This window comes from Vidua chalybeata, chromosome Z, assembly GCF_026979565.1.
Source record: "Vidua chalybeata isolate OUT-0048 chromosome Z, bVidCha1 merged haplotype, whole genome shotgun sequence".
NCBI classification, from domain to species: domain Eukaryota; kingdom Metazoa; phylum Chordata; class Aves; order Passeriformes; family Viduidae; genus Vidua; species Vidua chalybeata.
In genome coordinates, this window is record NC_071570.1 from 67,809,282 (window position 1) to 67,834,746 (window position 25,465).

The window sequence follows — 25,465 nt, forward strand, 5'->3', positions numbered from 1 at the left end:
GTTTTGAATTTCTTTGAGCAGGGCATGTTCGGCCCGCTCTGCTATCCCGGCTACATATGCCGAATCAGTTACCAAATTGAAAGGTTGTTGGAATTTTCTGAAGGCTCTCACAACCGCTGCAAGTTCAGCGATTTGGGGGGATCCCTGAACTATTTGGACGTCAGATTCCCACTTCTGACTGTCCGGGTCCTTCCAAGTGATCACTGATTTGTGGGATCTTCCTGACCCATCAGTGAACACTGTGAGAGCATTTTTTAATGGTATTTTGCTTTTAAAAGTTTTTGGGGCCAGATATAAAGTGTCTTTAAATAATTTGTGCTTGGGATAGTGTATCCGAATTTGACCAGGATAGCTGTCTACTGAAATCTGCAAATTTTCATTTGTTTGTAAGAGAAAATCCAATTGGTCCAAATTTAATGGTAAATAAATGCATGCTGGGTCACACCCTGCGAGGGTCCGGAGGCGCTGGCGGGCCTTAATGATTAGTTTAGCCATGATTTCAGGAAATGTTGTTACTGTTTTGGCGGGTTGGTGGGGGAGGAACAGCCACTCGATGATAAGGAGTGGGTCTCTCTGGCTGTCGTCCCACTGGAATAGCAGGGCATGTAAGTTGGGAGACTTACCCAGGATGGCACACTGGATTGGGAGGGACCGCGCGACCCGATGTGCCTGGCGGGACTTGATAGCAGCTGCGACTCTCTCCAAGGCCTCACGGGCATCCGGTGTGAGATGTCGTGGGGATGCCAGGTCACCGTCGCCTTTCAGCAGGTGGAAAAGTGGCGACAGCTCCTCTGTGGTGAGTCCCAGGAGAGGTCGGATCCAGGTGATGGTACCGCAAAGCTGCTGCAAATCCCGCAGGGTCCGTGGGTCGTCCTTGATGACAAGAGACTGGGGCGCGACGGTCCTTCCCGTAATCAGGAAGCCCAGGTATTTCCAGGGGGACGACAGCTGGATCTTGTCTTCCGCAATTTGAAAGCCCGCACCTTTGATGGCTTTAACTGTCCTGTCCAAGGCTGCTTGTAAATACGTTGAGCTAGCAGCACAAATCAAAATATCATCCATATAGTGAAGGATGATGGCCTCTGGGAAAAGGCGACGAACTGGGGAAAGGACCTGTGCCACAAAGGTTTGGCAGAGCACCGGAGAATTCTTCATTCCCTGTGGCAGAGTGGTCCATTGATACCGTTTGTACGGCTCACCTCGGTTGATAGACGGAACCGAAAACGCGAACCTGGGAGCATCTCCGGGGTATAACGGGATGTTGAAGAAACAATCCTTGATATCAAGGATTGCGAGCTGCCAATCCCGGGGCAGCATAGAGGGAGAGGGAAGGCCCGGTTGCAAAGGTCCCATATCTTCAATAACATCATTAACCCTGCGTAGGTCTTGGAGCAGGCGCCACCTGTCTTTGCCGGGTTTTTTAATAACAAAGACAGGTGTGTTCCAAGGGCTGGTGGAGGGTATTAAATGCCCCAGGCGCACCTGCTCCTCTACTAGTTCGTTGAGCGCATTAAGTTTTTCGATTGGCAAGGGCCACTGGTCCACCCACACCGGTGTATCAGTTTTCCAATTAAGCGGTGGGGAGGTGCGCTCCGCAGTGGCCCAGACTAAAAATCCCACGCAGGGCTAGGGATGTCGAGACGGGCACCCCATTGGGACAATACGTCCCTGCCTAATAATTTGATGTTAGATGCAACCACAAAAGGCCGAATTGTGGCAACCTGGCCCTCCGGCCCCTCTACACACACGAGGTGCTTACTGCGTCGGGAATTGACGGCTCCTCCCACGCCAGAGATTGTGCCACAAGGGGACACTAACTCCCAGTCGCGCGGCCACTCTGCCTGAGGGACGATGGTAACGTCCGCACCGGTGTCTGCCATCAGGTCCAACGAAATGTTTTTCCCCTGAAAGATAAAAGTAGTTTTAATGATTGGTCTTTGTCTGCTAACGTTCTGAATGAAGAAAGCAGAAGGGTCTTGATCTGTAGGAAAGTCTGATAGAATGTTGCAGCCAGTGTCATTGAAGTGCATATGTGAGATGTAGCCAGTGTCCTTGTAGTGCATATGTAAGATGTAGCACAGAGCTAAAGGAGACCCTCTCGGCAGAGAGAACGGAGGATGATGGCACACCACGGAGACGTTGAGCTCTGCCCCTGGCTCGAAGTAGACGACCTCCGGGATGATGGTGAGGTTGTCCGGCGTGCTGATGGAGTCCCCGATGAACAGCACTGTGACGGGGTGGTCACAGTATGGTGGCGGCAGGAATCCTACCGGGACACGGACCAAGTCCTCATCCGGAAACATGATGTGGATGGAACTCCGGAGGACTTGGCGGTGGGCACTGTTCAGTTGTTTAGTCCGTCTGAGGAGTCGGAGCCCGTCCTCCTGGCTGCGGATGTCCGGAGAAACGTGCCGTTGGGGCAGTGGTTTTCCGGGAGCGATGGCAGCACAGGGCTTTGGGATGGGCCATTTGTTGTCGTAGCGCGGCCCCTCAGCGCGCTCCGCCTCCCGTTTCCCGGCCGATGATAACGAGGATTCCTGTAAGGTGGTCTCGGGGAGGGGTTATACTGAGGGTAGGCCCTCTCTGGTGGCCAGTGTGGGCAATTGGCTTGTATATGACCCAGCTGGCCGCAGCCGAAGCAGCGCGTGTTCATGAGGTCCACCATTGCCTCCCCCACACCCCTGCTCACCGCAAACGCCACAGTCTGCTCCATCGATGCCGCTTTTGTGCACGCCTCGACCATCTTGGCGATGGTCGGCTCCGGATCCTGGGGGAGAGCTCGCAGGATCTTCTTTGTCTCCGGGTTAGCGTTGGTCAAGGCCATCTTACGCAGCAGTTCTTCTCGAGCCTTGACGTTCTCAATCTGCCGGTCTATAGCCTCCTTTAACCTGTCAATATACTTAATAAAAGTCTCATCAGGGCCCTGGAGGATGGATGTGAAGTTCTGGAGAGGGGTGGTTCCATCAGGCATTTTTAGTAGGGCCTCCTTCCCAGCTTCTCGGATGTCATTTAGCAAGTTGTCGGGAAGGAGGATCTGATCTTCTGGTTTACTAAATTCCCCTTCCCCTGCCAGCGCCTCCAGGCCCTCGGCGCCATCTCCCAGCACCTCCTTAAGGTCGTATTTGGTTAGAATAGGTTTTAATAGCTTTTTCCAATGTATTTCCCACAGAAGAAATTCTGTGGGGGACAGCAGAGCCTTTGCTATATATCGAATGTCATGCTGCACCAAAGTATGTCCAGTAAACGTAAGGTCCAATATGTTTTTAAAAAATGGGGAATTTCTCCCATAGTCCTTGGCTGCCTTCCTCAATTCCTTCACCTCCGTATATGGCAGCTGTTCCCACCGTGGTTCCTTCCCCCTCTTGAGCCTAACCGGCGCCGCGATTGGGCCTAGATCCCTGGCGAGATCTAGGTCCCCATCCCTAATTGCCTTGGCCCTTATCCGGGCCCAGCCCTCCCCTGGCTTGGTTGTTGGCCGGGGGTCGTCACTGTCCTCATCCTCTTCTGAAGATGAGGCAGGACAGGCTAGGGCTCGAAGCCTCTCCCTTGCCGGTGGGTCCTGGTTATGAGAGACCCTGCAGGCCAAGATGGCCTGCTTCCGGCAAGGCCTACTTCCGGTTCCGGTAGCGTGGGAACCGGAAGTGGCAGGAGAGGGGGCGTGGCCTGACCCACCCACTGGGGCATGGCCTGACCCACCCACTGGGGCGTGGCCTTCTGGTAGGCCTGTCCCACCCACCAGGGGCCCGCCCAGGGGTGTGGCTAGGGAGGCAGGGTGGGAGGGTCCCGACGTCACCGAGATCGACGCATGATGGGGGGCGGGACCCGACGCGGGGGCGGCAACCGATGAAGGGGGCGGAGATGGTAAAGTGGCGGGAACCGGAGGGGTTGAGGAGGAGGAGGCACCATTTTGTGTCTCAGGGCAATCGGCCACGAGGCCGCCGCCATTTTGAGGTATTATTAAAACAGAACTAGAACTGGGAGTAAAACTGGGGTTGGGGGCATGAGGATCGAGGGAATGGATAGGGCTCGTGCTGGGGTGGCCAGTCCCAGCACAAGAGAAGGACAGAGTGGAACGGGAGGCAGCAGGGAGACGGTAGCAACCCTGTGCCTTATTTTGGCAGGATCTATCTCCCGATCCACCCTTAGGGGAAATGGGGTTAGGAGCGAGGGGGGCGGAATAAGGGGTAGGAAAACTGGGACCCGAACTTTCCCCTTTTTGTTTAACTAAATTAAAAATAATATCATAAATAGGATAAAATCTCCCGACCCTAAAATTCCCAGAAACTTGTAAATCATAAATATAACGCCCAACTTTTCCCCAGAATGAAATAGAAAGAACATCCTCAGTAGAGGCATCTGGAAAATGATCAAAGATGAAAATAACAAAAGATTTAAGGACCCGCTTATTAAAAGAAACATTCCCGAACTGAAGGGTAGCTTTAACTTGGCAATAAAAGTCTCGTCTTGCAGGGGAGAGGCGGTTACCCATCTCCTCCCTGCAGAAGAGAATCCCCACCAGAGCAAAGGAAAAGGAAAGGAAAAGATAAGAGCCTGCGTCGGCTGCTCTCCTCGAGCAGCTGCACTCACCCAACTACGACGCGGCGAAAAGAAAAGGCTGAGGCGGGGTAGTGGAGCTCTGCTGGTGTCGTGAAATCCGGGGCTTCCCTTGAAGCTGCAGGGTCGGATGTCCACGACTTGTCAGCAGATCCAGGAGATAGGAGTCTTCTTAAAACAGAAGAACAGCTACTCCTGGGATTGGCGGCGAACGGCGCTTTAGTCCCGCAGCGCAGGGTCACAGATCCTCACGCGGCAGGAGACGCTCGTCGGAAACCGGGGCAGCGATCACCGTGTTCGCGGCGCCAATTGTATAAAATTAGGTCCTCCGGGGGTTCCCTGGGTTCCCAGCCAGTCCGGGGAGTGATCCTCGGCTGGCCGGTCCGCAGGGAGGGGTAGATGTAACCCGGAAAGCTCCACCAAATAAAGACGAGACGTCTCCCGAGCAGCAGGATCCGAGAAGTTTATTGCCAGGAGCAGCAACCTCCCAAAGGAAGAGCTGACTTCGGGAGCACAGCATTCGGGCGGGACCGAGAATATAAGGGCAGAGGGATAGGAGTGGCTAGGGCACAAACCAACCAATGGGTAAAGGGTAGAGGGGAGGAGACGGGATGGGGTGACATGTAATGAACCAATCGGGATACAGGAGAGGAGTGGCATTCTAACAGGGTCCAATGGGATTAACAGAAGAGAAGAACTTTCTAGAACTGGGGAGTGTGTTAAGCTTTGACAGACAGCCTCAACTGGGGAGGGAAACAGCATGTGATTGACAACTTTTGCTATACTGAAGTTGCCTCCCAAGGGAGGGCGGGGACCCCTCCCACAACCTGCATTTTACAATACCACACTGTGTGGTTTTTAGGCCAGTTGTCACCAGACACTGAAAGCAGTGACACCAAGTGACTGCCAGCACTAACCTTTCCTTGGAGTTCTGCTGCCTCTCCCAGCAAGGCCCTGGCAGAGTTTTACCGATATTGTTAGCTTTCTCCAGCAAAATCACACAGGATTTTATTCCTTGCAGGAATGTCCTGGGAACATTTGCAGGACAAGGACTGGGTGAGGTTGGGGAGTTGGGGCGAGCATTAAGCTCTGACCAGTTCATCAGAAACTCTTAATCACACCCAGCTGGAGATGGGTAGGTAGAGGAACTGACCCCAAAATTCTGGAGAACTTGGAAGTGGGTGCCACTGATCTTAAAGATCTTAACTTCTTTTTAGAAGAAAAAAAGAAACCACACTTAAAATGTTGTTGGTTTAAAGGTTTTTTTTTCCTCCAAAAAGTAGAATTCCTGCATATAAGGACTTCTTTCTTCCAGGAAAGAAAGGCCAAAGTACACGATAAAGAATTTTCTTAGCTTCACAATAACAAAAAAGAGTCCTCAAAATCCCAAATAAACAGGGATAATCTATTTTATTTCTGATAATTAAAAAAAGGAGATAAAGGATCTATAATAAAAATATTTTTAAAGGGACGTTTTTGTTTAAAAAATTTTAAATCAGGGGATGAATGTTGAAAGTTTGGAAAGGGGCAAAAACTTCACATAGGGTGAGGCGGACTCCAGAGGCGTCTCCAAAACCCCAAAATCATTCAAAAAAAGTCTTAACAGTGCTGGACAAGCCTAAAATGCCCAATACATTATTAAATTTCCCTTTTCTAAAGAATCCTGAGAGAGCTCAGAGAGATTGGATGGGTGGGAAGCTGGCAAATTACAGTATTTTTTTGTTTTGCTACAAAAAGGAACAAGACTAAGTGAAAGCCAGCATTTGAGAGTGTTTGAGCTCATTTTCGGGTTGCAGTTCTTCACTTCATCGAAGTCCAGGTGAGGGAATTTTTATTCTGGTGGGATTTTGGTCATTCCTTGGAATATTGTCTCTTTAAGGTCCTGTTTTTTTCATGCATTTAAGGAAGATTTCTGCCTTTAAATCACTTAAAAATGCATGAAAAAATGTAAATAATCCTCATTTTATTCAGAAAAAAAAAGGGGGGGGAAATCGTGAATTTGGGCACAGAAGGAGAAAAACTTCTTCACACAAATAGCAAAACCTGAAGATTCAATTAAATAAAAATTAAATAAAGATCAAATAAATAGGAGATAAAATAAAAATAGCATTCATCTAAGAACTCCATTAAATAAAAAGACAATGCATTTAGAATTAAAAATTGAAATTAAATTAAATAATGTTCACTTATATAAATTTTTTATTAAAATTGAATCATTGTAAATTAAAATTTAAAAATTAAATCAAAATTTTAAATCTCCTGAATTAAATTAAATTACTACTTAAAAATGTACTATAATTAAATCAAAAAGCCAACTTTTAAAATACTTCAATTCTCTCTAAAATTTGTTAAAGTACCACACATACCAAAACCCTCCACATGAAATTATTGGACAAAGTGTGTGTTTGGTGTTTTAATGTGAATTTTTTTTTACCTCTGTAACTTCATTCTGCTGTATCATCTCTTTTGGGGAGGGCTGTTGGTTTGCTTGTTTGGATGAATTTGTAGGGTTTTTTAAGTTTTCCAGGTTTTTTTACACTTATTTTAGGGTCGAAAATATCACCCTCTAGTGTTTTCTTCCTCCTGATTTTAGGTAAATATTTGTTTCTGAAAAGTGTTGTCATTTTCATCCCTGCTGTAAAAATGATTGATCAACTGATTTTCCCTCCTATTTCTTCTCCAGGTTCCATGGTGGATACAAAAACCTCATCTGAAAAAGGTGAATTTTGGGGGCTTTGCCCTAAAAAAACATTATTTCCACCTAACTCAGACTTTCTCCCACCCACATCATACAATTTTCCCGCTATTCTCCCAAAATCCATGTGTTCCCCATGTAATTCCACTGGGGTCATTCCCTTTCACCCCAGTTTCACCATGAAAACCCAGGAGAAAACACATCCATTTTTGGCTAACCAAGACCATGGGAACCCCAAATTTGGTGGGTAACACCCCAAAATCCATGTAATTGGGTGGGAATTTGGGGACAGTTCCCAAATCCTGATTTTCCCACTCTAGCAGGATCCCTGCTCTATCCCTATGGATTGCACCAGGGGGATAAAACCAACCCCAAACTCAATGATGGGACATCTGAGGTGATCACCCTCTCCGTTCCCTTCACCTTCTATGGCAAAAACCTACCAAACTGTGTTTGTAGGTCACCCCAAATTCCATATTTTTGTGAATTTCCTCCATTTTTCCAAATTTCCCCTCAGTTTCTACTTAACTTTTCATATGTGTGTGTGTGTGTGTGTGTCTATCCCTGAAATGAACCCTTCTTGAATTCATAGTGGGTTTTATCCTTGGACACTGAAACATCTCCAGATGGGTGGGGAATCTTGAGAGGGGCTGGTGGTATTGGGAAGGGTTGGAGGGACTTGGGAGATTCTGAGGATGGTGGGTGATGGTGTGGTCCTTCATGGTCATATGGCTGGTGGGTCTTGGGGCAGTTGGCACCTGGGGTGTGTTGGTGGGCATTGCAGGATCACATGGGTGGTGGATTTTGTAAGGGTCCTTCATGAGTGGGTCTCAGGGGGATTGGTGGGTGTTGCAGAGTCCTATGGGTGATGGGCCTTGGGAGGGTCCTGAGGGTGGTTGCTGTTAGAGGGTTCTATGGATCTAGTATTTGAGGTTGTCCTATGAGTGGTGTATCTTGGGATGTTGATGGATCTTGAGGGCTTCTTCGGGTGTTGGGGGATCCTGTGAGTGAGGGCTCCTGTTCTTGGTGGGTCTTGAAGGAGTCCTGTGGGAGGTGGTTCTTGGGGTGTTGATAGGTGTTGGGGGTCCCTATGGGTGGTAGTTCTTGGCATGCTTGTAGGGCTCATCTTAAGGACCTCACAACCCAAGTTAAGGTGTTGCACCCATCTGCTCCTGGTGTCACCTCCAGGTGAACAACAATGGGGTGATCTCTTTTGACGAGCCCGTCAGACAATACACCCCCGACCCCTTCCCTCTGGTGGACAGGCGCCCTTTTGTGACTCCGTTCTGGGCACATGTGGACAATGTGCTGGGTGGGGACATCTTCTACCAACAGACCACTGGCCTGGCACTGCTGGAGGACATCAGCCAGCACATAACCCAGTACTTCCCCAAAAGCTACCACCTGGGCCTTGGTGGCCACCTGGGACCATGTGGCCTACTATGGCTCCACCTCTGAAAAGGTGAGGCCCATGATCCATAGGGCAAGAAGGTGACCCATTGGCTCTTGTTGACCCATTTGGTGGCCTTGTTGACTGACCTATCTTTGACCTCCAGAACCCATCCATGACCTTCACAACTCATCCTTGACCTTTGTGACCTTTCTCCATAGGGCAACACCTTCCAGGCTGTGCTGACCACTGACTCCAAGATGTGCTACATCATCCTCAACTACGGGGACATCCAGTGGACTACAAGAGGCAGCAAGTGATTGAGACGCTGAAACAGGACTTGGGGGTACCCCAGCACATGTAGGTGGGGAGGGTGGAGAAGGAGGGGGAGGTTGTCCCACTCCATTTTCTGAGGATGATGATGATGAAGGTCAGGAATTAGCCCATCCCATTTCCTGGGGATGATGATGATCTTGATCACGATGAAGGTCCAGGATTGGCCCACAACATTTTTGGGGAGGTCAAGTTGCCCTGTCCCATCTTCTGGAGATGATGATGATGGTCAGAGGTTGGCCCATCCCAAATATTTGAGATGATAATGATGATAGTGATGATGATGATGATGATGATGATGATGATGAAGATAGGATGTTGTCCACCCCTCTTCTGGAGATGATCATGATAGTGATGGTCATGGATTGGTCCATTTCTGGGTGACACCAAGTATGTTCACATCCTAAAATCATTTTAGGGGCGCACTACCCCTTTGCTTGGGGTCAGCACTCCTAGATTCCCCCCCTGAATTTCCCAGGCAGGATTCAATAGCGGTGGTGACACCAATTTCTAAACATTCCTGGATCCCAAACCATCATCAACATCACCACCACCTCCAATGTCAAGGTCCCAGGATGCTGGGTCTTTCGGGTAGATGACTTCCAGGTGACAGGTGTGGATCCTCCCCAGCTGAACAACAACTGCTGGCTGTAAGTTGGAGGAGAAAATTGAGAATTTTGAGGAAAAGTGTGAATTTGGGGGATAAATTCAGGAATGAGGGAGGGAAAGTGGGGATTTGGGGCAATAATTTGGGACTGTGGGAAGATCACTTTGAATTTAGGGGGAGACGGGATTTGTTGGGAAAAATTAGCAATCTGGGGGGAACTGTAGGAATCTTGGTTGGAATATTGAGAATTTAGGGGCATTAGTAACTGGAGAAAATTGGGTATTTGGGGAACAATTGGAAGTTTGTTCAGGAAAGGTGGGAATTTTATGGGATAATTTGTGAGGAAAAGAAGGATTTCTGAGGGGAATACTGGAATTTTTGGAGGGGGTATTGGGGATTTGGGTGGAAATTGGCTCTTCCTCTGTTGATATCTCCTCTAGGTGAATCGAAGAGAGTGGGGCAGAGGGACATCACCAGTGCCACTGTTATCACTGATGAAGTCAATGTGCAGATCAAGATCATGCCAGCTTCTAGCAGAGCAATAAAATTGCAGCTAAGACATTGAAGTGTCCATGTCATTGTCATGGCACCCGTGGTGATGTCATCACACTTAAGTCACCATCATCCTCACTGTTCCCACAGTTGCTGGGGATCTGAGGGGTTTTAGGGTGAAATGTGACAGAATTCATTCAATTTTGCCTTTTGGGGCGGTAATTTCTGGCGTCTTGAGCAATATGAAGTCACATGGGAGCCATGTGCACAGGAGACAAAACCCACAACAGACAGCCTAGCACACACCCCCATAATGCTGCACCTACAACACACTTGGACATCACAGGACACAAAAAACATACAAGACACAACTTTACCCTCCCCACCCTTGATTCCTACTCACAGAACCACAAGATCATTAAGGCTGTAAGAAAGCTCTGAGATCCTCAAATCCAACCTTTGACTGAACACGCCATGTCAAGCTGACTACAGCACTGAGTGCCATGTCCAGATGTTTCTTGAACACTCTAGGGATGGTGATTACACCACCTCCCTGAGCAGACATCCCAAAGCCCAATCACCCTTTCTGTGAAGAAATTCCTCCTAATGTCCAGCCTGAACCTCCCCTGTCAGAGCTTGAGAGCATTTCCTTTTGTCCTGCTGCTGGTTGCCTGGGAGAAAAGATTCACTCACACGTGGCAAGAACCTCTCCTACATGTAATTCTAGAAAGTGATAGTCACCCTTAATTATCCTTTTCCCCAGGCTAAACCTCCCTAAGCTCCCTCAGCTGCTCCTGGTTCTCCAGACCCTTCCCCAGCTCTGTTCCCTTCTCTAGACATCCTCCAGCCCCTCAATGTCTTTTTTGCCATGAGGGACCCAAAACTGCCCCCAGGATTTGAGGTGTGGTCTCAGCAGTGCCCAGCACAGTGGGCAGTCACTGTCCTGCTCCTGCTGCCACACCATGACTGGGACAGCCCAGGGGCCATTGGCCTTCTTGGCCACCTGGAGCACCTGGCTCAGGTTTTGCTGCTGTCATGAGCACCCACAGGGCCTTTTATAACTAGCAGCTTCCCAACCACTGTTCCCCAGCCTGGAACTGCAGAGGTTGTTGTGACCCAAGGGCAGGACCTGGCACTTCCCCTTGGTGCACCTCATGCCATGGGCCTGGGCCGAGTGATCCCATCAATTCCTCAACCCACAAAATGCATTTTTTTTTAATCCATCCCTCCCTCCCCTTCTCTTTTTTCCCTTTTCTCTCTCTCTTTTTTTTTTTTTTTTTTTTTCCCAAATCACACCCTCTATTTCTCAAAAAATACACTCTTTTTGCTCCACCACCTCCTTGTCATTGTGTAATAATTCAAACCACATTGGGCAAAAAAACCTCGATATCTGGTAATGCCAATTTTTGACATCAGTTTTAACAAAAAACCCTGTTTTTCTCTCTGTTTTCACCTTTTATAGCCAAAAATTATCTCACGTCATTGGGTGGGGTGGTCCCCTGAGAGTGCCTGGATTAGTAATTTTCTTTCCCCCTTTTCTGCCAAAATTAAAAAGTAATTGAGGGAGGAGCCAGATCTGCTGTCCTGGGATTGTATTTTCTTCACAGATTAGGGGATAAAACGGAGCTCTTTGGGGATACAGAGCTAAGCTGGGGACCAAACAGGGCTGAAGGCAGGTAAGGGCAAATGTAGATCTAATTACTGATAAATTTTTTGCCAGGAAAGATTTTCCCTTAAGTGGGAAAATCCATCTGAAGACTCCTCAAGTTCCCCCCTTTCTCCACCTCCACATCTCCCCTCCCCGCCCTCTCCCCTTACCCTACTACCCCAGCCCTGGTTCTGGTCCTGGGAGCAGTTGGAATTGGAAGATTTATGAAGGGATTTGGAGGAGGAAAGGACTGGGGTTTGGAAGGAAACAAGGGGGGGCGGGGGGAAGGAAGGAAAGGAAGAAGAGAGAAGAAAAGGAAAAAAGAAGGAGGAAAGGAAAAAGAGGGAGGAAAGGGAAACTGGGGAAAGAAGAGAGGAAAAGAAAAAAAAATAGGGCAAGAGTGGGATACAGGGAAAGGAGAAAAAAGGGAGAAAAAGTAAAAGTGGGGAGGAAAGGAAAAAGGGAAAAAAGGCAGGAAAGTAGGGAAAATATGGGAAATGGAGAATAAAAGGGAAAAGAGTGAGGCAAGAGAAAAAGGGGTAGGAAAGTGAAACAGGGAAGGGAGAAGAAAAGAAAAATTAAGGAAGTGGAAGGAAAAAAGGGAAAAGGGAGAAGAAAGGATAAAAGGGTAAGGAAATGAAAAAAGTGGAGGAAAGGAGTAAAAGGAGGGAGAGGATAGAAAAGGGAAAAAAATTAAGAAATTGAAAAACCAAAAGGGCATTTGTTTGGAAAAATGGGATTTGGGGAAAAGAGGAGAAAATGGAAAAAATAAGCAAAAGAAGGAGTGGAGAAAATAAGGAAAAAAGAAAATTACAAAAATAGGAAGAGGAAAAAGGAAATGGGAGCAAAACAATAAAGAAAAAAATAGGGAAAGGAGATTCAAAGGTACCTGGTATGGTGGGGGAAGACAAGTGGAAATACCCCTCCAAAAGCCAATTTTTGCACCAGGTGCAATAAAATTCACATTTTTGAGTAAATGCAATTTAAGTAGTGATTTTGAGGATAGCTTGAATGAGAACAGATTTTGGGGACAAATTCAGTACAACACTGTTTTTTGGGATGAGTTTTTGGCTGAAACATACAGATTTTGGGGATTTGTGTGAGTTTTATGTCAAGAAATGGTGAATTTTGGGAAAATTCTAGTGAATTTCAAAATCTAAAAAAATATGAGAATTTGACGTTTTTTTCACCTTTTGCACACAGAGCATCATGGATGGCAGCTTGGGAAAAGCAGATGTGCTGAGATGGTTCTGGATTATTATGTTCTGGGGTAAGTTGAAACAGGTTGGGGAGATGCTCCAAAAGCTATAAAATTCCCCTGAAATAATGAATTGCCTCAAAATAAGGATTATCCACCCCAGAAGAAGGATTCCCCAGCCCAAATTTTCCCTCTTTTTCCCAGGGAATTAATTGGGATTTCATCCCAATTCATGATTTTTCAAACTAGTTTTTCCTGTGAATGATGATACAACAGATTAACCTAATTCATTAAATATTTTTTCAGAGTTTACTCTCCCAACTAGAGCTTACTCTCCTAACTGGAGAATGAGTCTATGAAAAATTAATCAAATCAATGATCAAATTACCACTCCATCAAATCAGTGATCTAACAAATTAATAGTTAATGATATCAACCAAGTCCATCAAATTTGTAATCCATTAAGAATATAATCCATAAGATCAAGGTTAATTTAATTTTTTTCTCCAAAATAATATCCCATCAAATCAAATCCATAGTCCATAAACTCAATAAACTGTCAAATAAAAACCAATGACCCATGAAATTAACACTTCATCAAATCAACAGTCTGCCCAATAAAAGTCAAAAGTCAATTGGCTCAATAATCTATTGAATCAATAATCCATTAAATCAATGTTTCATCAAATCAATGGTCTAGCAAATTAAATCAAAGGTCTATCAGATTGAAAGTCCATCAAGCCAATAATTTATCTAATAATTAACCCATTAAATTAATAATCCATTAATCAGTAATCTACCAAATTGATCCAGTTATCAAATCAGTAGTCCACCAAATCAATAATCCAGCAATCAGTGATCCTTGAAATCAACTGTTCATCAAACCAATTATCCATCTAACCAATCAAATTCCATCAAATCAGTAGTCCATCAAATTCATAATCCATTAAATCAATAATCTATCAGGTTACCCACCCCTCTTCTTCCTCCCCCCAGCTCTCCTTCATGCCCCCAGCATCATGTCTGAGATGTCACCACCTCACCTGGGTGATGAGTTCCTGGTGGCCTTCCTGCAGAATGGTGACCAGCGCACCCTTCGCAGTGACTTCCGTCTCCTCCTCCTCACTGGCCCCTCCCCGTCCACCACTGCCACCATCTCCATGAAGAGACCTGGATTACGGATGACGGTGCAGGCAGCTGCCAACCAACCAGTCCTGGTGAAGATCCCACCCCAAGCCGAGATGGTGGGAAGCCAAATTTTTGAAAACGCTGTGGTAGTGAAGACCACTGCCGCTGTCACCGCAGTGATGGTCAATGACAAACCCACAGCAGCTGACTCCGCCGTCATTATTCCAGTCCATAGGTGGGGGACAGAATACCACGTGGTCACCCCCAACCCTGGCCCCACCCGCAATGCCCAGTTTGTGGTGGCTGCTTGGGATCAACCCACCACAGTCAACATTCACCTCAACGCTGACATCACCTTTCGTGGACGACTGCATCGACGTGGCTCCACCCTTACCATCCCACTGGAGCCATTCCAAGCAGCACAGATCCAGAGTGCAGCTGATCTTTCCGGAACACGAGTGGTGGCACAGAGACCGGTGGCCGTCTTCAGTGGTCACACCTGTGTGGGCAGGTTGAGCCGCTGCGATCACGTGGTGGAACAGCTACACCCTATCACCCGGTGGGGAAAATCCTTCCTTGTGCCACCAGTGCCCTTCCAGGGACAATCCAACCTCATCTACATCACCGCTGCCCAACCAACGCATGTCACAGGTCATGGTGAAGTCACCAAGACCACACGAGAGATACATCCCAACCACTCACTGCTTTATGGAACCCAATCCCCGCAGGGCTTGTTCCTCACTTCTGAAGCTGGTGTCCAGGTTTTTCTGTTGGGCAGTGGCGAGAACAGCGGTGCAGTAACCTTTGAGCCCTTTTTTGTCAGCGTCCCGGACATAACCAGTTACTGCAAATCCTACAGCGTTGTTGCACTGGAGGGATACGACAACCGCATCCTCCTGGTGGCCAAGACAGCAGAAACTTCTGGAATACTGCTGAACCAGAGGCCATTAGGGAGTGTAGCATGGCAGCTGATCCCTGGGACAGAATATTCATGGGTCGGGATAAATTTGGGAAGCGGATTTGGAATCCATCGTGTGCAGCATGAGACAGCAGCATTTGGGGTGTGGAATGTCGGGATGGGACAGGGCAAGCGCTATGGAGCAGAAGGGGCTTGCGACAGTGGTGAGTGGAGGTGGACTTTGATATTAATAAATGATATAGAATTATATAGATATCAATAACATATTTATATTTAATTATATTTAATTATGGGTAAATTGCAAATCTTGCAAATGACAAGCATCTATTAAATAAAAAAAATACCATTTCATAATAATAATATTGTATTATATTAATATATAACACTACATGATATTATATAATATTATAATGGCAATATTTTAAAAAAATACTAATACACAAATATATAGGAATAATAGCAAAAAACCCAAATGTAATATACTAAATAAATGAATAAGAATCAATGAAAAAATACATAAATAATACATAAAAATCCCTAACTATAAATATAAATATATAATGAATAATACATATCTAAGTCTAGAAACAAATACAATATATATATGAGATAACATATCTGTGACAAATTTATATTTATACATTTCTTAGAATCATATACATTTATTATATTTTTAATAATTCTGTATTACAGAAATACATAACTGTTATGTGGATAAATAATTCATATCTAAACAAACAGAGAGGTACTATATAGATATTTATAAATAATATAGAAACACTTACATGTAATTACAAATCAGATATAAAACCATGCAAAATATGTAAATAAATATACACTTAGACATATCAATAATATAATGAATTAACAGAATTTAATCCTCTGTCACTAATAAACCCACAGACCCCTGCCGGCAGGTGCAGTGCCACCTTAAGGAGAGCTGTCACCTGGACAAGGGCGTGCCCACCTGCCGCCATGACTACCTGGGCACCTGCACAGGCTCCCCATCCCTTCAGTACCACACCTTTGATGGGGCCTCCGTGTCCCCCCGTGGTGGCTGCAAGTACACCCTGGCCAAGTACTGCGGGGCTGACCCCACCCTGGAGCCCTTCATTGTGGAGGAGCAGCGGAGCCGGGATCATTCTGAGAAGCCATTGGCCAATGTCTATGTCTACGCCTACAATGTCTCCATCCGTGCCGGTGAGGACAAGGCTGTCCAGGTGAGTTTCCCCCGGTGTCAGATCCATCATTCCAATAAAACCATTTGTTCCAAGTGGATTATAATATTTGGGTGAGCTTGACCTTCAAAAAAACAAGGAAAAACATCAAAAAAAGTGTGAAAGGATAAAGCATTGAAATATTGATGTTCATCTTAAAAAATAAGTAGAACTGCCACACCTGTAGAATTTGCGGAATTTTTTTCCATTCCAAAACAGTTTTCCAGGTGGAACGCGTTTTTTCCCAGTCCTGGTCTCCATACAAACAAAATTAGCACAGAAGATGTAGAAAATGGTTCAGATTTGGAGCTTGAGTTTTTCTTGGTGGGAATCTCCATGAAGTAGGGCAAAACAACTGATTTATAATGAAAATTGATTACTCATAAAATAAATTATCCCTTTGTTTGTATGTATGTGCTTTTTGTGGGGTTGGGAACCTCCTGCTGAGGTTTAACCCTCCTCCTCATCTTCCCACCCCACAAGGTTAACAACAAACCCACCAACCTTCCAGCCACCCTGGAAGAAGGAAAAGTCCAGGTTTTCCAAAATGAGGGTCGTACCATCCTCCAGACAGATTTTGGGCTGCAGGTGATCTATGATGAAGACCAGGTTATCATGGTGGCAGTGCCCAGCAGCTATTTCGGGGCCAGCTGTGGCCTCTGTGGCAACTTCAATGAGGATACAGATGATGAAGCCATGGTTCCAAATGGTATTCCTGGTGAAGGTGGTGAAGATTGGGCAGAAAGCTGGAGACATCCCTCATGCCAGGAAGATTGTGGAGATCAGGAGACTGCACAGGGCATGGAAGGGTGTGGTGAGTTCATGTGGGGATCTGTGAGAATCATGGGGAAGGGAGATGAACATCCATGTGAGAACTCAGCTGTGGGTATTAGCCTAGAGCAATGGTTGTAGACATCAACAAATCAACAATGTGTCTTTTGACCCCAAAACATCCTAAAATCCATTTACCCACCTAATCTGACCCCAGATGTCCATAACACATGGAATTATACCAGCATTTTCCTGAAGGCCATCCCTGCTTGATGTCTCATTGACTCTACAACCCTTGTAGGCATGAACAAAACCAGTGGGGAAGGAATGACCCCAAAATCTACCTGATCTCACTCCAGCTGCCCAAAAACCAGGGAATTGTGCTAAGATTTTTTCTGAGGGTTGTCCCTGTGGGGTGTATCTTGAACTCTAGATTGGTTTAGGTGTCAATGTAACCAACACCTCCATTTCAGGGAAGGCTTGCATTGGTTGGTTCCCCCTAAAATACTCCTAAGCGCTCCTGATTTGACTTCAGGTGCCCACAACACTTGGAATTTCACTGGGGCTTTCCTGAGTCCCATCCCTATATGATGTCTCACAGATTCTTAAATCCCTTGTAGACATCAAGGCAACTGCCAACCCCAGCACCACCATCTCTGCTTGTTTCCACAACAATCGCTCCTACAAGCTCCATGAGGAATTTTGGGAAGATGGGAGCTGCCAGAAGCGGTGCCGGTGTGAGGGTTCAGGAACAGTGACTTGTAAGCCAGGGGGATGTAGATCCCATGAGAAGTGTGTCATGGTTAATGGCATCACCAGGTGTACACCTAACAAGCACTACACCTGCATCGGGACGGGTGACCCACACTACACCACCTTTGACGGGGTGAGGTTTGACTTCCAAGGCTCCTGCATCTACCAGTTTGCTGCCCTCTGCACCCCCAAGGCTACCCTGGTCCCCTTCAATGTTACTGTGGAAAACAACCACCGCGGCAGCCGTGCCGTGTCCTTCACCAAGACTGTCAACCTTGAGGTCTATGGAAGCGTCATCAGCATGAGCCAGGAGCACCCACGCAAGGTCAAGGTGGGCAACCCCTCAAGGAATCCCTTTCATCCCCACATTACATCATATTCCCCTTCTTTTCCATTCTAATTACCTTTTTGCCCCTAAGTCTTCCTTTTTCCCCCCAAAGTACCCTTTTATAATGACAAATTCTCAATTCTTCATTTTCTCCCAGATTCTCCATTTTTTCACCCAAATCCCCCTCTCATCCCTCAAATTCCCTTTATCTCCCCAAATATGTTTTTTTCACCAAGTATCCCTTTTCACCTTTGGACTCCCTCCTTTTCCCCCAAATTGCTCTTCATTTTCCCTCAGTTTGCCTTGTCCCCAAAACATTTCCCAACTTGCCCTCAAAATTGTTCTGTTTTTCCTGCAAAATCCCCTTTTCACCAAAAAGTATAATTTTCTCCCCTGAAATGCCACTTTGTCTGCAAATTCTGCTCTTTTTCTGATCAAGTACCCTCATTTCACTCAAATCCCCCTTTTATCTCTCAAATACTACTTTTTCCCCCCAAATCACCTCTTTCCCCTAAAAAATCCTATTTTCTCAATCCTCATAGTCCCCCCAAATCACTTATTTTCCCTGAAATTCCATTTTGTCTCACATTCTTTCCCCTTTTTTAACAACAAATCTTCCTTTCCCCTCTAAATCCAAATTTGTGTTGCAAATTCCTATTTTTCCCCAATTTTTACCTCAAATTACATTAAATATATAATACATTAAAACCAAATTCAAATATAAAAATAATTCAAATACAAATACAAAAAAAAGTAAGAATAAAAAGCATAAAGATAAAAATGAAAGCCAGTAAAAAGTCAATGAGAACAAATAAATGTAAAAAGAAAGAATAGAATTTAAAATCAAAGATACATTAAAATAAAACTATAATATAAATAAAAATACAAAAACAAAATAAAATAAAACTATCAAATTATGATTTCAAACCTCTTTTTTCCTGTCTCCACTCTTTGTCTCACTCCTCTTCCTGCAGGTGGACGGTGCCTTTGTGTCCCTTCCCTTCACCCACCCCCACTTTTCTGTGTTCTACCGTGGCGTTCATGGCTTTGTCACCACCGACTTTGGTGTCACTGTCACCTTTGACTGGTACAGCTACGCCCGTGTCATCCTCCCCACCACCTACTCTGGTGCTGTCTGTGGCCTCTGCGGCAATGCCAATGGTGACCCTGATGATGATTTTGTCACCCCCGCTGGCCACCGTGCGTCCCATGAGACACAGCTAGGTGACAGCTGGAAAGTGGGGGATGTCCCTGGGTGCTCAGCTGGTTGTGGTGCAGAGTGCCCGGTGTGTGACGCAGTGAAGGTGCAGCCATACCGTGGGGACAGGTACTGTGGGGTGATCGCCCGAGCAGGGGGACCCTTTCAGGAGTGTCACCGTGTCATCAACCCAGAGCCGTTCCTGCAGGACTGTGCTTTCGATGCCTGTCACTACAAGGGACACCGCAACACTGTGTGTCAGGGTGTCTCTGCCTATGTCACCGCATGCCAGAGTCACGGGGTGGTTGTGGAGACGTGGAGGACAGCAGAGTTCTGCGGTGAGTGTGGGTGGGATGAGGGAAAATGGGACCCTCCCTGTCCCTCCCTCCCTCCCTCCCTCCCTCCCTCCCTCCCTCCCTTCCTCCCTCCCTCCTTTCTTCCTTCCTTCCTTCCTTGAGGGACTCCCCTTCCCTTCAGATATTCCTCTCACTTCTTATTTCCTTCTTTTTTTTCCTCAGCTCTTTCCTGCCCCCCTCACTCCCACTATGAGCTCTGTGGGAGCCCCTGCCAGCCCACCTGCCAAACTCCCTCTGTCCCCACCTCCTGTCCCACATCTCCTTGCTCCGAGGGCTGTTTCTGCGACACCGGTTATGTCCTCAGCGGCTCCGACTGTGTCCCCCATTCTGAGTGCGGCTGTGAGTACCTTGGTCACTACTACCAGAAGGATACTGAGTTTTACCCGTCATGCCGGGAACGCTGCCGCTGCAGTGCCAATGGCACAGTAACTTGCCAGGAAGCATTCTGTGGTGCCCATGAGGAGTGCCGGGTGGAAGATGGCGTGTTGGGATGTCACCCTACTGGTTATGGCCGGTTGGTTGTGTCAGGAGACCCCCACTATATCACCTTTGATGGACGCACCTTCAATATCCCTGGATCCTGCACCTACATCCTGGCGCGAGTGTGTGAGCCAGCACGACGATTAGTCAACTTCACAGTGTTGGTGGAGCATGAGGCAGGCAGTCATGGTGACCCAGTGCTGATGAAGAGGGTAGTAGTATCCATCCATGGGTACACCATCACCATGGAGCGGGGACGGAGGTGGGAGGTGACGGTAAGTCTGGAGGTCTCCACAGTGAAGTGGTGATAATGACGAGGGTGGTGGTGTCCATCCATGGGTACAATGTCAATTGTGGAGAGGATCCAGTGATTCCCATGGTGACACCATGATTATAAGGAGGGTGGGTGTTTCCCTCCACAGCTACACCATCTCTGTGGAGTGGGGTCTAGTGACTCTATTCTAAAGTGTCTCACACATGTCACTCTATCCCCATTCCAGGTGGACTTGGAGCGCTACACTCTTCCACTGGTGACAGAGGACAAGAACCTCCGCATTAGCCAAGAGGGAAATAACATCATTCTTCACACAGCCGCAGGAATCCACATCCTCTACAACACAGCAACCTTCCTCCTCATCACTGTCCCGGACATCTACCGTGGCCGGCTGTGTGGCTTGGGCGGTGACTATGATGGGGACCCCAGTGATGACTTCCGACTGCCTAGTGGGGCACTGGCGGAAACCACCCAGGAATTTGTTACCTCCTGGAAGGTTCCAGAGAAGGACAGAACATGCAGTGATGGCTGCGATGGCGGTGTGTGCAGCAGGTGTGATGTCGCCAAAGAGGCGATGTACGGCAGGAACGGATCCTGTGGGATCATCCGTGATATAGAAGGGCCATTCCAGGGGTGCCACGCACGTGTCAGTCCTGTGGAGTATTTCACCCACTGTGTCCATGATGTCTGTGCTGCCAGTGGGGACCGCGCCGCCTTGTGCCATGCACTGCAGGCATACGCCACTGCTTGCCAAGCTGCTGGTGCTATGGTCAGAGCGTGGAGGACAAAGGAGTTCTGCCGTAAGTCAGGAAGAATTTTGCCACTTCAGGTCCTTTTTTCCACAAAAGCTACATTTTCTCCTGGAAAAAAAAAAATAACAAAAAAAAAAAAAAAACCAAAAAAAAACCACACTAAAATTTTGGGGAAAAAAAAAATCCCTCAAGTTTTGGAAAAATAGTTTTGGAAAAAATTTTGGAAAATTTTGGAAAAAAATTTCCTCATTTTGGAAACTGTTGCCTCAAATTTTGAACAACTTCCCCTGCGTTTCAAAGAGATCTTCGCATTTTGCAAAAATTCCTTTAAATTTTAGAAAATATTGTCCAATATTTAAAAAAACTTAAAAAGGTGAAAAAAAAAAATTTAAAAAAGCCTTTCGCTTTTTGAAAGAATTTGCTGAGATTTTAGAAACATTCCCTTCTGTTTTGAAAAAAAACATTCTCCCTTCATGGAAAAATTATTTTAAAATTTTGAAGTTCTCTCTCAAATTTGATTAAAAACTTTCAATTGTGAGAAAGGCCTCAAAAGCTGAAAAAATTGCTCACCGTTTTTAAAAGTTAACTAATTTTTAAAAATTCCCTCCAGTTTTGAACTTCTTTCCCCTAATTTTGGAAAAAAAATCCCTTCAGTTTGGAAAGAAAAAATTTTGCAGAAAACCTTCCAATTTTGCTAAAACCCTTCCAATTCTGGAAAAAAATCCTGAAGAAAAAACCCAAAATTTTTGAAGAAACTGGCCATTTTGGTAAAGTTAATAACATTTTACTGAAAACACTCCAATATGGAGAAATAACACCATTGTGGAATGATGCCCTCAAATTAAAAAAAAAAAAAAAGCGCACCAATTTTGGTCAGAAAAAACCCCAGTTTTGATGGGAATGGTGAAACTAGGAAAAAGACTCCCATTTTGAAAAAGACTGTCAAATTAAAAAAAAAAAAATTTTTTTTCTGAAATCCTTCAAATTTTAACCAAAACCCTGCACAATTTGGAATTTTCCTAGCAATGGTGTTTTTTCCCTTTTTCCCCAGCCCTGTCCTGCCCTCCAAACAGCCACTATGAGCTCTGCACCCACACCTGTGACCTCACCTGTGCTGCTCTTGTGGGCCCCACCCGCTGCAGCTGGGGATGCTTTGAGGGGTGTCAGTGTGACGAAGGGTTCGTCTTCGATGGGGACACCTGCGTGTCACCTGAGCGCTGTGGCTGCCTCCACAGGGGACGTTACCTCAAGGTCAGGTGACAAGGACAGGTGACACCTGAGGCTGGGGAGTGGTAGGGTTGGTTTTCAGGGAATCAGGTTGGGCATTGAGCTGCTCCATCTAGAAAATTTCAGAGGGTTTGGGGTAAAAAAAGGACAATTAACAGCAAAAAGGACAATTGTCGGGGGAAAAAAAGGACAGTTGCCAAGGAAGCACCCAGAAAAAATGAATTAATGAGACAAAAGGAACAATTAATGGGGAAAAAAAGACAAAGAACGCAAAAAAATTGTGATTAGCAGGGAAAAATTTACCATTAACTGATTGAGCTGCCCAAAATCCACCTGAATTTCTCACTCTCTAGGATTTCCCCCTTTGGAATTCAGGAAATTACCCCAAAATTTGGGAAATTGTGCTTAACCTGTGAGATTTCCTGTTCCAGGCAGATGAGATTGTCACTTTCAACAACTGCTCCAAGGAATGCCATTGTCACCCATCACGGGGACTGGTGTGCCGGGACACACAGTGCCCCCAGGACCAGGTGTGCGTCACCCATGAGGGGGCACAGGTGTGTGCCAGGAGGGAAGGCCACTGCCGGGTCATGCCTGGAGCCACCATAACCACCTTCGATGGTGTCACTGGGCCCCTGTTGGCCAGTGGCACCTACAAGGTGTCAGCCCTCTGCGATGAGGAGGCACCGGATTGGTTCAAGGTGGTGATGGAGGTCAGCGATTGTCGTGACACGAATGTCCCCGCAGCCACGGCTGCCATCGTCTTTGTCCGTGAGGGCGTTGTCAGTGTTAACGGCAACATGGAGGTGTGGGTGAGTGGAGCGGGTGAGGGAGTTTTGGGTGGTTTGGGTCAATCTAGAGAGATTTTGGCAAAAATCTTTCTAGATTTTGCCTGCTAGTGAGCTACTTTGTCTGATGTGGAGCGATTTTGCCCAATAATGAGCCATTTTTGCAAAAAGAGAAGAGTGATTTTGGCTCTAGCCAAGCTAGAGCCCTTTAGTGAAGAACAAACTGGTTTTCTATCATGTTCTTCATAATTTTCTGTAATTTTCCCAGGTCAATGGCCTCTTCACCCAGCCCCCCACCACCATTTCTGACTCCATCTTTGTGGCATCAACCCCTGAGAATGTGACCATCACCCACCGCTCTGGGATGTCCATCACCATCACCCAGGATGGGGAGGCAACCATCACCGTGACTTCAGGCCTGGCCTCCCGTGTCTGTGCCCCCTGTGGGAATTTCAATGGAAACCCCAGAGATGACCTGAAGCTTCCAGACGGACATGATGCCCAGAGTGTTGGAGAAGTGGTGGACATGTGGAAATCCCGGGATTTTACTGGATGGTGAGTAATTCCTCAGTAATTTATTTACCCCAAACTCCAAGAAAATTATGTTTTCCCACTCAGAAATTTTGCAATAACATCAGTGGGGGAGGGGCTGGGCAGATCCTGGAAGGACTTTTCCAGTTTCTTTGGTTTCATCCGCAGCGACTGAGGCAGGATCCTGTGGGAACGATTCGGGTAAGCAACTGCTTTGCCAAAAAATGAGCCATCTTGCATTATAAGGGGCATTTTTTTGTCCAATAATGAGAAATTTTTCCCAACAAGCCATTTTGCTTAGTAAATACCCTTTCCCCCCCCCAAAATTAGCCACTTTCCCCGAAATCAGGCCGTTACACATAAAGCTGACCCACTTTTACATAAAAAGACCAATTATTTGCATATTTATAATCCATTTTGCATAATACTTCCCTATTTTTGCCAAAATGGACCCATTTTTGCCCAAAATGATGTCTTTCTTTCTCTTCCAGCCACATCTCCCGCCAGACCCGTCAGGAAGTTGATGCTCCTATCTATCCCATTCCATAGGTGGATCATCCATCTCAAATTCCCCCAAATTTGGGAAAATTCTGGATTTTGCCTCAAATCCATGACATTTTCCTGGATTTTTCTCAAATGGATTAAATCTGTGTGGATCATAATGTCCTGATGTCTCATCCACACCCTGGAACATAGAAATAGATCAAATTCAGGTCAAAAAGATCCAAATCCCATATAAAAATGATATTGCCAAGGGCTGCTTTTGATACAACAGTCAATAAACGCTTCTAAAGGCTTTTTTTGGGTGTGAATTTGAGGTTTGTTTGTTACGTTGGAAAACTGAGGGAGTCATCATTTCAATGAGTAGCAATATTTTACCCCTAAATGTGGGTCAACATGACCCGCAAGTGTGGGGCACTGGGACCCTTACATGGGGCATTGCAGCTCCAAAGTATATGGTATTCTCAATATGGCACTGAGTATATGGCATACTCAAAGTCCAGGACACTGTGACCCCTAAATTTGTAGCACTATGGCCTCTAAGTGTGGCATATCACAACCCCAAGCCTGGGGTGTTTTGACTGCAAATTGTGGGGCCATGTGACCTAAAAATGTGGTGTGACCCCTAAGTGTGGTATGTTTGACCCCAAAGTGTGGTGCAATGTGACTTCAAAGAGTAAGACACTATGGCCCCAAATTGTGGGGGCAATTTGACCCTAAAACATGTAGTATGTCCAAAATGCAGGGTACCATGACCTACAAGTCCAGGACGAGATGATGCCTATACATGGATCATTGTGACTCCAAAGGGTAAAACGCTGTGACACGTAAGTGTGGGGCAATGTGATCCCCAAGTGTGAAGTGTTTCTACCCCAAAATTGAAGGGAATTGTGACCTCAAAATGTGGCACAATGTGACCTGCCAAGTGTGAGGTGTCTTGACAGCAGAGTGTGGGACAATTAGACCCAAGAGTGTGTGGCACTGCAACCCCTAAAGGTGGGGCACATTAACCCAAGCATAGGGTATTGTTACCCTGAACTATGGGGCATTCTGACCCCAAAATGTGTGGTATTTTGCCCCAAAAGTGTGAGACACTGTAGCCTTTAAGAGTGTGTCATTATGACCTCCAAGTGAGGGCCATTGCAACCCCAAAGAGTGGGGCAATGTGACCCCAAAATATGGGATGATGTGACAACAAATGGGGGATGCTGTTACCCATAAATATGGGGCACTGTAACCCCCTCGTGAGGGGCACCTTAACCCCAAAGTGTAGGATATGATGACCCCTAAGTGTGCTGCATTTTGTCCCCCATTTTTGGGATGTT

At 46.3% G+C, this 25,465-nt stretch overlaps 1 protein-coding gene and 1 pseudogene across 1 annotated transcript; both read left to right on the forward strand.

The window, feature by feature from the left end:
- Positions 1-5,685: 5,685 nt before the first annotated feature.
- Positions 5,686-10,099, forward strand: LOC128782288 (sushi, nidogen and EGF-like domain-containing protein 1; annotated as a pseudogene).
- A 10,790-nt stretch (positions 10,100-20,889) lies between these two features.
- On the forward strand, positions 20,890-24,429 carry LOC128782077 (IgGFc-binding protein-like). Its single transcript, XM_053932212.1, has 5 exons — positions 20,890-21,141; positions 22,145-22,344; positions 22,752-23,132; positions 23,377-23,663; positions 24,131-24,429. Exons 1-5 carry the CDS (start codon positions 20,916-20,918, stop codon positions 24,186-24,188), a joined length of 1,152 nt encoding a protein of 383 aa, XP_053788187.1. The 5' UTR covers positions 20,890-20,915; the 3' UTR covers positions 24,189-24,429.
- The last annotated feature ends 1,036 nt before the right edge of the window (positions 24,430-25,465 follow it).